General features: G+C 41.2%; 1 protein-coding gene across 1 annotated transcript in view; it reads left to right on the top strand.

Moving 5' to 3' along the window:
• Nucleotides 1–13,938, top strand: part of KDM5B (lysine demethylase 5B) — a 52,135-nt gene that overhangs the window by 11,365 nt on the left and 26,832 nt on the right. The window contains 9 exon segments of the mRNA XM_039698512.1: nt 1,071–1,148; nt 2,438–2,560; nt 3,416–3,586; nt 9,063–9,141; nt 9,144–9,296; nt 10,540–10,643; nt 12,061–12,219; nt 12,784–12,903; nt 13,337–13,495. Of these exon segments, the coding sequence (XP_039554446.1) occupies nt 1,071–1,148; nt 2,438–2,560; nt 3,416–3,586; nt 9,063–9,141; nt 9,144–9,296; nt 10,540–10,643; nt 12,061–12,219; nt 12,784–12,903; nt 13,337–13,495 (1,146 nt within the window).

Here is a 13,938-nt window from a genome sequence, read left to right as displayed (position 1 = left end):
GGCCCTCTTTGCTCTTCAGCTTCTCCACACTCTTGGTGAATCTTGTTACTTGTTTTTTTGTAAGATAACTGCTTTGGAAATCATGTGTGATTGGTTTTAACTCCAGTTTTCATGTTCTCTGTGAATCTAAAATAAAAAATACTGTGTTTATAATGCTGGTCTTACTTCAGTTACCTCAGTCACCCAATACTGAAGAAAGGTTTTCATTTTCCTGAAGCAAAGCTCTGTCTTACTCCAGTGTCAGTAGCTCACTTGTGCATTATCTTCATTCTGTAATTAGTGATAATAAGATAACTTTATATATAATAAATTCCTGTCAAGTTTAAATCAAATCTAATTTGGTTTTGTGAAGTTGTGTATTGCCAAACCAAGCATGTGCAGTAGATGTCAGAGATCTAAAAGATAAAAAACAGCTTTATAGTTGTGTTTATAAATAACACTTCAATTGCAGGTACTTTATCAAAGTAATAATAATCTTTTGTTAAATTGGTCATATTCCAGCTCTTCCTGAATGTTTGCAGCCAAGGAAATTGTCAAGCATTGGCACAGGTTGTCCAGGGCAGTGGTGGAGTCACCATCCCTGGAAGTGTTCAACAGATGTTTGGATGTGGCACTTGGGGACAGGGGTTAGTGGTGATCGTGGTGGTGCTGCTGGGTTGAAAGTCAGACTCGATGATCTTAAAGGGCTTCTCCAGCCTTAATGATTCCATGGTTCTGTGGAGGCTTACAAAGCAGGGCAGGTCTTCAGTTCCAAAATGTAACAGATTTTGTGGTTCCATTGTCTGTTTTTGAGGCGCAGTGAAGTGTTTGAGGGGTAGGCCATGGCACTCACTCCGTTGCTGCTCTCTGGACTGGTTCCTGGTGAGGGGATTTGGGTGTCAGCGCAGCTCTGGCTCCATGACAGGTCGGGCTGTGACTGTTGAGTCCCCTCTGCACCAAGTTCCATCTTCTGGTGGGGCTGAGGAGGTTCTGGGGGCCACTGGAGCCTCTTCATGCTTCGGGCTCCCCTGGCTGTCACAGAAACTCCTTTCCTTTTCCTGATCTTTTGATGGAACCCTTCTGTTTTCCAGGACTGGCAGCCTCCATTCGCGTGCGATGTCGACAAGCTTCACTTCACACCGAGGATCCAGAGGCTCAATGAACTGGAGGTAAACGGGAAAGCTGAGCAGAACTTCTGCTTCCAAATGTGTCTGTGTTTTTGGGAGGTGATGTTTGCCAGAGTTGGCCGTGAGCTGACAGTACTTTGGACCACAAACAGCAATTTTTAATTAGCACGGAAATTCATCTGTTTCAGAACCTGGTTAGAAACATTCCAGGCATAAAAGTAACGTTAATGCTCATTAAAGGAACATAATTTAGGACTTTTCCACACAGGTGCTTCAAAGTAGTTAAACTGTCCAGGGCCATAGATCTGTGTCTGTATTTTGTACTCATACAGCATCTTTCAAAAGGAAAAGAGATGAAACACTTGGAGTGCTTTAAAAATAGCCAGCCTTTTGGAAGAAACAATTGCAAAATCTGGATTCAGTTTGTGGAAATTTGCTGTACACAAGCACTTTCATTCATTGCTTCAATGAATTGACACTAAAGGGGAGTGTGAGGAGTCCTGCTTGGCTCAGTGCTGGTGCCATTTGGGATGATGGTGACTCTGTGCCTGATTATTCTCCGGATTCTTGGTTTTTAAGGCCCTGACATGATCATGTGAAGTGCTGGGGAAGGGCTCAGCTGCTGGCTTAGAATGCTAAGGGGGTGATTTGTGTGACCACAAGCTGTTCAGAACTCCCTGGAGTTTGCAGACAAGCTAATCTGTACCGACGTGGCCAGTTTTTACCTTAAGATTAGAAAATGTGCTGAAAATAAAGTATGTCCAAATTTAAGTTACTGCTCTTACATAGCAGCAGTGCAGTGATCTGACTGTGGTAATTGCTGTGCAACCAGCCAGACTTTCCCTGCCCTGACCCATTTGTATCTTTAAAAGTGAAACAAATGCAGTTGTGAGTGAGAAGGGGTAACAGAAAAAAACTTGTAATGATTAAAAAACCCAAAACTTATTTATTTTTGGCTTATTGCAAATAAACCAAATAGTAATAAACTATTGCAATGATTAATGTAGTAAATGTAATAAATCCTGACAATGCAGCTGGTTTAGGGAGCTTTTAGCAGTAATAATTTACTGTTTGGCTGTTCTCCCAAAGTACTTTTCACAGTGCAGTAAAAGGTAACAAAAGTGACTCAAGGAAAGATACGGATACCATCAATGATATCTGCATTATTATCCAAATTTATTTTTCTTCAGATGATGAGAGGGAAAAATGCAAAGTGACTCTTGCAGAGGGCACAGCTGGGCAAGCAGCTCCAGCTGCAGTGCTGTAAACCTGATACAAAACCTGCATCTGCTTTTAGCATGCAGTTCACTTGTTTGGTTGATTGGTTTCAGGCCCAAACTCGTGTAAAGCTGAATTTTCTGGACCAGATTGCAAAATTTTGGGAGCTTCAAGGATGCACACTGAAAATTCCACATGTGGAGAGGAAGATCTTGGATTTATTTCAGCTTAACAGAGTAAGACCATTATGGAAAAATGGCTCCTGAAGAGCTGCTGTGTTACTTCAATTCCTGGGATGGTACCACAGGGGGTCATGGGAGGTTTTGGGGTATATTTAAGCTGAAAAAAGTATTCCTCTGTTTAAGCTAACATAGCTAATGGGACAGTAAGAATAAGAATACATTGTCAGGGAAAGACTGTAAGTAATACATTATTATGGAAGTTTTCCTGTGAGCTAGGAGATCACCTTAAATTTGCTGCTCTTCTTTAAAACTGAGCTTGGGTGTACTGGTCAAGAATAAACTTAGGCTTAATTGGAGAAAGTTCCTGAACAATGACAAAAGTGAGAGAAAAAAATTTTCCATTAGAAATATGGAAGAAAATAAATCAAATTCCTTTTAGGAGGAAACTTGTTTAACTTGTGGAGAACTTAATATATACTGATAGTAAAAGATAGAATATATCTTATTGGAGAATCCTTTCTCTTTTTTATGTTTAGGGCAGTTTTTATTGGGAATTTTTGAGCTTATTTTATAGCACTTGTTCAGTGAAAAGAACTTGAGTGTCCTGTGCTAGAAAATTGTGTTGGGATACAAAGTGACAAATTGCAGCCAAATAAGTTCTCAGAGTATGCTGAGTGGAACATAGGTGCTGATTTCTTTGTAAAGTAATTAAACAAGTCTGTAATTCCTGAATAGGTTATATGTGATGTATTCCAGTTATTGCCTTAAAACAACTTTGATGTTGTGTGTGATTTTTTAAGTCTATATTTTTGTGGTTTAAGATGTCAATTGGGATGTTGTCCTGCCTTTTTCCTTGAACACTGGTAGTTTTACCATTAAACATGTGACCATTTTATTTTCACTTTTTAGCTAGTTGCAGAACAAGGAGGATTTGATGTGGTTTGCAAGGAGAGAAAATGGACCAAAATAGCCACGAGGATGGGCTTTGCTCCTGGCAAAGCCGTGGGCTCACACATCCGTGCGCATTACGAGCGAATTCTCTACCCCTACAACTTGTTCCAGTCGGGGGCAAGTCTCTTGGTAAGCTCTGCTGCAACTGCTCAGTTTGTGTAGCAGCCAGTCTGGGAGGGTTCTTTTTGTTTCTGGAATGTTTGTGAAGCTGCATGGTGTGCCTGGTGTCATGCAGGTGACCAGATGCTGTGCTCAGCAGTTCAGAAAGCCATGGGCAAACTTGTCATTAGAAGTGAAGTTTTTAGCATTAGTCCTCCCAGGTAACCTCTGACTCCTGTTTGCAGCAGTATCTGTTGGTATTCTCTCTCTGCAGTTTTCCAAAGCCTCATGGTAAGGGATGTTCCTGTAATGATTTCTGTAAGGCCGAGTACTGCTACATTCATGGAACATTCCAGGTCATCTCTCTGCCACAAATGCTGTGGGCCTGAGTGGGCACATGCCTAGAGTGACTGAGGGACTTGTGCCAAGCCGTGGCAGGGTTGTGGCACGTTCACTAAGGGGGACAAGTTGCAGAAAGCTTCCTGGCTGCTGTAGTGATGTTAACAGCGTGACTTGGGATATTTTTCTAGCTTAAGTCTTCATCCTTCCTAGTCATCAATCTTTGATTTGGCCATTAAACCAAAATTCAGGGTTGACTGAGAATGGAGGCCACATAATGTCTAATGAGGAATAGGTCTGATCTTTTAGAGCAGCAGTCATTTATTTGGAAAACCAAAATTGGTTGCAGTTGCCAACATCCGTTTTTGTTTCTTTGAAATGCTCTTTCTGTGATGATCTTTCAAAGACAGGAGCGCTGACCTTTTTTAAGCAATAAATGCCCTAATCCTGTTACAAGCAATATCTCTGTGTACAGAAATCAACACAGGCCTTTACACAAAGCTACCAAAATGAGGAAGGGATTTGATGTAAGTCCAGAGAGGTTAAAATTAGACTTTTTCTGTAGGTAGTGACAATCACCTCTCAGTGAAGAACAGCTAAATTCTGCTGGCTCTTCAGAAAAAAGGGGTCTTTTGCAAACAGGATAAGAACAAAATAGAGTTGAAGATAAGAATCTTCATGCTAAGGAAACTGCTGGATCAAAAATAATTTGGCTTCCCTCAAACATTCATGTTAAGTAATGGAAAGCAGCACCATTTTCTAAAGGTATTTAACTGAAAACTTGGCATTTGCATTAGGTCTGAAAACTGATTTCTTTTTGGATTTTTATTGAGCTTGTGTGTTTGTTACACCCGTCTTTGCTGCCGTATTTTTGAGGTGCAATTGCACAGGGAAAGATCTGATTGACATTGTAAAACTATGGAACCATATTTACTGTATCCTGGGAATAGAAATTTCCTGAGAGTGTCTGTCACACACTTAACACTCACTTCATGGTTTGCACAGTATTTAACTTTTAGAAGAGGAAAAACCTCCTTAGATGAGGACATGCTTCATTTCAAATGACTTTTCAAGCTCTGTCTTGCAATGAGCACTTGACATCTGTCCAAACTGACGTGGAGGCAGTTCTAGACAAGTGATGCATGTAAGGTTAACTTATTTTTTAGCTCCTCCCCTCCCTAGGCAGTTAAAATACTCCCCTCCTGTATGTGGCAGACACAGATTTTTTAATGACCTGAGAGAATTCACAGAAGTAACTTGGGTTTAGCTCACTTTTCACTCTAATTTGATTTTTATTTTCCTGACAGTGTTGTCTTTCAAGTGAGTTTGTTTTACAATACGTTTTTTGAGTATCATGTCAAATGAGATTCTTTTTGGCTTCCTTTCACGTGTTCTTATTAAGTGGTGCTTACCCAGATGCTTCTTGTGTAGGTGTCGGTTACTGTGTGTCTATTCAGTGTTTTCCTGGTAATCTAAGCACCTGAGCTGTGTTTTTGGAGAAGCTGTGGCTGCTCAATGTGGCAGCTGTCAGTTGGAGATGTGCTTCCTCCTTCAACAGCCTGTTAGAGAAGCTCTTCAGTCAGCTCTGGTGATCATCCAGACAAGATTACTGCTTGTATTCACTGAGTCTTTTGATATTGTTTTTCTTTATTTGGTAATACTTGAAATAGTCATTGCCTTCTTTCCTGCAAATGTCAAAAATATGAAATTATATAGTTTCCACTAATGACTGTGCCATAACATAATCCCTTCTAGATCTGTGTATAGCATTATCTGTTTGTGTGGCTTCAACACATGTTAAACTGGCTTCAGGAGTTATTTTGACAGATATTCCAGCTGGAGATATTTCTATCTACATGGTGAAATAATGAAACACTCTGGAGCTGTTCAGAGGGGAATAGACCGGAATAGCATGTTTTCATTAAAGCTCATGTTCAGTCCAACAGCAAAAATTCCTTAAACCAGCCAGTTTCTAATACCCAAAGCAGATCTCCACAGGGGGTATTTGTTTTCCTCTTATTTTGAAATTGGACTAGACAGACCTTGGGTGTCTCTAGAGTAGTTGCAGTGAACCTGTAGGCAGATACTGGTTCCTGCCACCTGTACCTCTCCTTCCCAGCTGTAGTAACTGTGTGTCATCCCAGAGTCACACTGGATGCCTAGAGGGACAAGTGTCCCCTGCATGAACTGAAGTGTCCAGAATCTTATGTCAGTGCATCTTCTGTTCATTACCCAGATGTTTCATGATTTAAAGTGCAGCTACATTTTGGGGGCCTGGAGGTGGTCTTTCTTATGTTTTTCAGTGAATCCAGCTGACTCAGTAATTGTGCATTTGGTCTCTTTTCCAAACTAAGGCTTTAGTAGCTTTAGTGAGATTCATATTTCCAAAGATTTTTATGTGTGTGCCTCTGATAAAGATATTTCAGTGTAAGACATTTCTCTGGCATCTTCATTGTTCCTGGAGAGCAGTGACACCTCCAGAGCTTGGTGGGAGTTACCCTTCATGGATGTGTAGCAGGGGTGAACCAGTTGTGTTCTGCAAGTACAGAGAGCCTGACTGACTTTTGTGTAAATTACTACCAGTTTAATTACTACTAATAAATGTCTAAACCTGGAGGAGATCTTTCCCTCCCCCCCAATCTTTTGACTTCCTGAAGGCCTTGTGACCATTCTTGAGTTGTCCTTTGCCTGCTAAAGGAGCTGCTCCTTTGTGGCTTCAGCTGAGGGGTTTTAACTTGCTCTCTGTCACTGCTGAGGCTTCAAGTATCATGTGTGCAACCATCTTGTTGGAATATAAGGAGATCATGGTCAGAGTGTGTGGGATGAGCTTCTGGGGAAATGTTGATAGAAGCACAACCTCACCAAAGCCTAGAAGAGGGGAGGACTGGAGAGATGGCAGCTGTGTCCTTGGTTGGAGCCACTTGATCGTCAGTGTAGGAGTGAAGGAGGGACAGAGGAGTTCTCATCCTTACAATTTAACAATTCCAGGTGTTCTCTTGGTGCAGCTGATGCTGTGAATTAACAGCCATTCCATACCACTGCCTTTGCCTCGGGTTAGAGAGGCACTGGGAAGTGTTTGTGCTTAAATAGGTGGTGAAAGATCATTATTTAGGAAATGTCTTCTGGTGTTTTTCAAGGAACAGTGAGTGCTCTTTTTTGTGGGGTTTGGGGTGGTTTTTTTTCTTTGTTTGTTTGTTTTATTTTGGGGGGGGGTTGTGGGTGGGGTTTTTGTTGGTTTTTTTGGGGGGTTGGGTTTTTTTTGCTGGGGTTTGGGGGTTTTTTAGTTTGGATTTTTGGGGGATGTTTTGGTTTATTTGGCTTTTTTTTTTGTTTGGTTGGTTTGGGGGTTTTTATGTTTTCAGTTTGTTTGGGCACTGCACTGAAATGAGGCACAATATCTTGGTTTTCAAGGTTTTCTTACACTTTTATTTAGGAAAAGCTGTTTGCCTTCTAGATCTTTGTTTTCAAGAACCATATGTCCTCTATTATCAGAAGCAGTAGAAACTTTTTTTTCTGATAATTTTGGTTTTCACATGAGGAAATGAATGATTCAAGGACCCAGATTTTATAGAATTTCTTTTCTGTTCTCCCATTTACAACCTTTTCCTGCACATTTGCTCTTTCTGCTTGTCAGTTTTCTGTTCTGAGAAATTGGTTTTTATTGCTATCTTCCACTGATGTTGATGTCACATCATCTTTCATCTTTGGTAGATGCCTCATCCATGGAAACATTTAAGGCCAGGTTGGATGTGTCTCAACCTCGTCTAGTGGGTGTCCCTGCCCATGGGACAAGGTGATCTTTAGGGTCCCTTCCAACCCAAATCCTTCTGCAATCCTGTGATTCTGGTTCCAGTGGGAGCTTTAAGGGACCAGGCTCTAGTGAAGAGGCAGCTGCAGTGCTCTGGGGCTTCTGACCCAACCTTTGAGCATCAGCCAGGACTCACTGGTCATGTGCATAAGCTGCAGAGTTGAGTGGTACTGTGCATTTAATGTTGAAATTAAGTCAACTGTTTTCTTTCAGAATATAAATCTAGAGTTTACAAAGTCTAAGACTGGAGGCAGTCTGAAACAAACAGCAGTTCTGGAGGTTTCTTTGGTCAGTATCACAGGCTGTCTGTGGGTGATGGTTAATGACATCCTGCCTCCCTTGACTGATACTGCTTTTTTGTTAAATACATAGTTTTTTAGCATAGACTTCATGTCTAAAATAACACTTTTTCATCCTTTCCCCTCCCCCCCTTCTGGCTGTCATTTGTTTCTGAAAGTCTGTTTTCTGTGCTGTCTATAGAATACCATCATCCTCACACCACTGCAGTGGTTTTCTCTGTCCTTTACTGCTCTCTCTTGCTGAGAGAATGCTTGTGATGGGAACAGACTAACAGAACTGGGGAAATGTGGATCCAGCAATTTCATGAATTACTTCCTGGCAACATGAGATTTTTTTTCTGTCTGTAGGATTTGTTGTTTACTCATTAAAAACCATTACATTTTGTCTGCAGTTACTGAGTGTTGTGTGGCTTGACAAACGGGGAATTGTCACTAATTATTCTGTTTCTTGCCAGAGGTATGCACAGTTTTCAGCAATTAAGTGTGTTCATTCAGCAGCTTGAAAGAGCTAAAACTGTTCTTGCATATTTTCCCTTCTGCCCTTAATTCAAGCAGCAGTTGTCCTCTCCAAAACATGGAAAGAAGGGAGCTCCTGCAATGTGTGTAGTACAGAGCTGTATTTCAGTTAGGACAGGGATGTTTGATAGGTTGTAATTTACTTTTATATTGTTCTGTGTTAGCATGACAGCCACTCAACCTCAGGACACTTCAGCAGTTCCAGAGTGCTGGTGACCCATTCTGTAAAGCCCCATCTGCTAGAAGAGCTGGGCTTGGTATTCCACACTGAGAAATGTTTGGTGCTCATCAACACTTAAAGGATGACTTCAGCTTTATTTAAGATCCATTATTATGGCTATTGCAGCCATTAAACTGATGAGAAAAAGTGATGTTGTGCCCTGTTCAGATAAATAATGTTACCATTGTCATACATGCTGCTTATTAACTCAGCACAGGAATTATTAGGGCCTTGTCTATGTTCTTTCCACGAGCCAGGAAATTATTCTACACAGTTTGTATTGCAAGGAGAGGCAGAAACGAAGTAATCAAATTGTCACTTCAGTGCTTGCAGAAGCCCGATCTGAGCAGTGACACGAAGGACAAGGAGTACAAGCCCCACAAACACAAGTGGCAAACCAGAGTCTTCCAGCTAGGGACATTACTGAAGGGTTTTTCATTGTTTATTTTTTTCCTTTTTTAAAGGCAACCAATGTTAAAAGTGAGACTGACCCTCCAGAAGCCAGAACTCACAATCTGAGACGCAGAATGGGCTGTGCCCCTCCAAAGAGTGAAGGTGGTGAGTGAAACACAGCTTAAATGCAGTTTCTGTTACTTTGCACATATGTGTTTTAAAACAGAGCTAAAATCAGCATTTGGAACTATTCAAAGTATTTTATAAAAAATCCCAACTTTCAGTTAATTTTAAAATTGGATTTTTGATAAAAAGTTCTTTTATGGGTTTTAAGTATTTTGGGGGGGATTTTGTGGTTGAGTTTTTGTGGTTGAGTTTTCTTGAAGAGTTAATTTTAAAATTGGATTTTTGATAAAAAGTTCTTTTATGGGTTTTAAGTATTTTGGGGGGGATTTTGTTGTAAGTGGTTGAGTTTTCTTGAAGATGATTGTTTCAGAAGAGACAATCACATTTGAAAAAGTGTAACTCTTTTTCAAATGAAAACATCAGAAATGAGTTTGGAGCAATGGTTTTGTTTTGTATTTTAAATAACATCAGTACATGAACTTTAAATAGAAGAAACTCCTTTAAGAATCTATCAGAGATCAGATACTTTTAGGAAAGAATTTCGACTTGAAATCCAGAAATTTAACTCATGAAAGCAAAAGGTAGTCTGTTTTGAGTTTAATGATAAAGTTTCCATAATATGATTAAATTGCTGCTTCAGCAGTTCTCTCCTTAAGAAATAATTATTTGAGACTGAGAAACAATATTTAATGCCATCAAACAGAAGAATAAACTTGTTGATAAATAATTTAGCCAAATAAATACAGGAACCATTTACAAATACTCAATAATTGAAATTACCTGAGCAATCTGTCAGTCTCATTTGTTCCTTCAGAACCTTTATTTCAACAATGTCTTTAGATTATGGTGTTTTGTAATTTGAATTTTTCTTCTTCAAGGAGTCTCTAAGCACTAGCCTCCCTCCCCCAAGATTAGAAGGAAAAAGCTCTTGACAACATTCTTTAACACCACATGGAAAGAAAACCTTAGCTGACAAACCTGCTCATAATTCAATTTAAATGAGTTGAAATGGCATATAAAGTACTGAAAACCTGTGGGCTGTGATAGCCAGTGCTGGCTTGTGGTGGTGTGCTGGGATTTTTGGATATCACTGGCTTCTGGAAGCGTTGCAGGAGTTCAAGTCTTGCCCTACACTGACTGAAACAAGTGTAGGGGGGATAACAATTCAGCAAACACCTTGGTATGATGCAGTCTAACAAGCAATAAACAAAACAAATAATAACAAAGAATGTGAAGCATTGGAACATTTTGCATCACTCCCTTTTTTTTTTCCTTTGCCCAGACAAGGAAATGCGTAGCGTGGTGAAACTCCCTGAGAAGAAGGAACTTTCTGGGGAGCCAGAGAAGGATAAATCCAAAGTCAAATCTAAAAAACCCACCAGTGCTGTGAGTACCCCCTGCCTTCCTGCAGCTGCATTTTTTGCAGGCATGTCTGGATTTCTCTAGGGTGTGTAGTAAAACCTGCTGTCACTTTGCCACATGGAGGACTCCTGTCTTCTTCCTGGAGCCCCAGGCTGAAGCACAGCAGTGTTTGTGCCTGCTGGAACATCCACACTGCCAAAGCTTCCTGCTTCACAGACCTGGAAATGGCAGGATGGTTAAGTTTCATTATCTATAACTAAAGTAATTTGTTTTCTGTCTCCAGAGTACAGTCTCAAAATAAGCATTTTGAAAGCATAGTCAGTGAAAGTGGTTCTTGTGAGCTGATCCCTCCCTACTGCTCTGTAACCTCAGGAGAGCTCTGTGCAGGCTGTGGCACATGGCACTTCACAGACCTGCCCCTAATGCCACAATTTCAGCATTAAATTGGAAGCTTTGTTGTTCAAATGCATCTTAAAAACCATCCCTGCTCCAGCTCTCCACATGCCACCGACATCCCTCAAAACCCCCACCTGAAGGCAGTGGTAGTTGTCTCACTTTTGAGAAGAAAATGCTGAGATTCTTTCTGGCCATGCCACGAGTTGGGTCCCTCCTAAAACCAAACATGTTCCCATTCAATCCACACCTGTGGCTGGTACCTGAGAACGAAGGGTGCAAATACCAGAAGCCTGACACCCTCACCCCCCAAATGAAAAAAGCTTGTGGGGAGGAGCAGGAGATGCTGCTTTTTAACAATATAAGGCAAGAGTCTCTGCCTGTCCTCTTGACTGTTCTGTGTTTGGGAAGAGCCTTCCAGGCTGCTGGTGAAAGTTGGGTAGGACAGGCAGCAGAGAGCCCATCCCAGGTTGGAGTGCCTGTACCTGTTCCTGGGGGCTTGGGAGCTGCTCTGTCAGAATTAAGAGCTGCCCCCCTACCCGAAGCTCCTCTGGGAGGCTGGAGTCTTTTCTGGAGAAAATAAGGAACATCCCCAGCAGCAGGAACTCCTTTGTCTCCAGATTTGTCTTCCAGTGCAATTGGTTTCAGAGGGGAATGAAACACCTGAGGCTGTACATGGGAAATCCCGTGCTGGGTTTGTGAGCCCCCAGCAGGTGTTGGGTTATTCCTGCTCAGCCCCAGGTGTTGGGTTATACCTGCCAAGGCCACAGTGCTGCTGATGTGAGCTGTCCTGGCACTCAGTCAAGTCTTCTGCCATTTGGGGAAAAAAAATGCATGGAAGGGCTTGCAGCTCTTTTGGTCTGCACTTAAATTACAGAGGGAGGTATTTAAACTTCTAAAAGAATATTCAGGGTGTGCTTATCTCATTTCCATTACAGAGATAAAATAAGGATAAGCTTTGGGAAGTGTCACAGATGGGAGTTACCAAACTGCTTTCACCCAGAGTTAGCTTCAGCTCTCCCATTGCTACTGGAATTTTGTGTTGCAGGTGGATCTGTATGTGTGTCTCCTGTGTGGCAGTGGGAATGATGAGGACCGACTCCTGCTGTGTGATGGCTGTGATGACAGTTACCACACCTTCTGTTTAATTCCACCCCTCCATGATGTTCCCAAAGGGGACTGGAGGTGTCCCCAGTGTCTGGCTCAGGTAATCTCACAAATCACTGAAGTAAGGCCAAAGGCTAATTTGTATTATTTGGGTTTTTTAAACTGATCACAGGTATAGAAAATACAATTTGTTGTTATTTAAGGTTGGGCAAACAAGGTGATAGAGGTAAGGCTAAAGTGAAGACTGGGAATGCTTAATATTGCAAAGCTGACACTTAATGTTTTGAGCCAAAAATTGGTGTGCCTTTGAAGAACATTTTGGATTTTGACTGACACCTTTTCTGTGTACTTAAAATTGGAGTCTCAACTAGGTGCTTCACTATGGTCATTTCTGGATCTTATGCTGCTTAGCTGTACTAGAGTAAGGATAAATTAGGCATATTAGTTCATTAATATTTATGCAGACTTATAAATAAATTTTGTAATTTGGTGAATCATGCAGACTTTCTTCTTCTGACTCTGCCTTTAAGAGTGTTTTCATTGCAGTGGTGTCCTTCCTTCTTACCTTATGATGCTCAGAAACTGTTACAGGAGCCCATTTGTGTACATCTGAGCAGTGTTCTGTTAATGGGTTATAGAAATCATTACCTTTTATCACTTGCAGGAGTGTAACAAGCCTCAAGAAGCCTTTGGGTTTGAACAAGCAGCACGAGACTACACCCTGCGCACGTTTGGGGAAATGGCTGATGCCTTCAAGTCAGACTATTTTAACATGCCAGTACACGTATGTTCCTGCTTTATCCTCGTCTTGTGGAGAGTTCATCTTGTGTGGTTAGCTAAAATAGATAACTCTAGGGAGGGAGGAAGGGAGGGATTCTGATTTCAAGTGGGATGAAATCCCAAATCAGAGGTTCTCATTTACATCGCCAAGTCCTGGTTCTTGCTGGTGTCATGCTTGTGTTTTTATTTGTTTTTCCCACTTTAGAAGAAGTGTCTGTAGGGAAGAGAAAGGTGACAGTCAGGCACTCTTGAGAGAACAGGGCAGCAGCATCTGCTGGAACCACATGTCTGCTGCAGTTGTTTTTCTCTTGTTGAAACAATTTTAAAATGGGGAAAAGCTTCAAGCTAATGGAGGTTCCTCCCTGAGACGGCTTTGATGCACGTGCTTCTCATCTACTGATTCCTCAGTACATACTCCCTTTTCTTCTCATACCTAGATGGTCCCCACTGAGCTGGTTGAAAAAGAATTTTGGAGACTTGTCAGTACCATTGAGGAGGATGTGACAGTGGAGTATGGAGCTGACATTGCTTCGAAGGAGTTTGGCAGTGGCTTCCCTGTTAGAGGTGGGAAGTTTAAAGTTAGACCAGAAGAAGAGGTAGGTCTTTGAGTTCACTGTGGATGTTTTTATTGCAGTTTTTCATGGAATAGCTCTCCTTGGATAAGAGCACAATAATTGAACTGGATTGCAAAGAGTTTGTTTTGTGTATCTGGCAGAGTATTTGAATAGGAGAGTTACATTGGGATTTTGAATAAATAAAATTTGTTGTGATCAGCCATTTAAAGCCATAGGCTTATTCTAGTAGTTAATAAATAACTTCCAAACCAAATAAAAAAGGTCTCATTTTAACAAAGCAGGTCAGGTCAGGGTTGTGAGAGAGGCAAAGACAGTGGAGGGTTTAGTCTTTGAGTCATTGACCTGTTTCTTATATTCATCAGTTGGGAAAAGTGCTTCTTTTCTATTGCTCTTGAGCAGTTTTATGTTCTTGGGTTTTTCCCTTCCTGTTGTATGAACCTGTGACACTTCTGTTCAACTTTCAG

This window comes from Passer montanus, unplaced genomic scaffold, assembly GCF_014805655.1.
Source record: "Passer montanus isolate IOZ18808 unplaced genomic scaffold, ASM1480565v1 scaffold127, whole genome shotgun sequence".
Taxonomy (NCBI): domain Eukaryota; kingdom Metazoa; phylum Chordata; class Aves; order Passeriformes; family Passeridae; genus Passer; species Passer montanus.
This window is presented reverse-complemented; position numbering and strand designations above follow the sequence as displayed.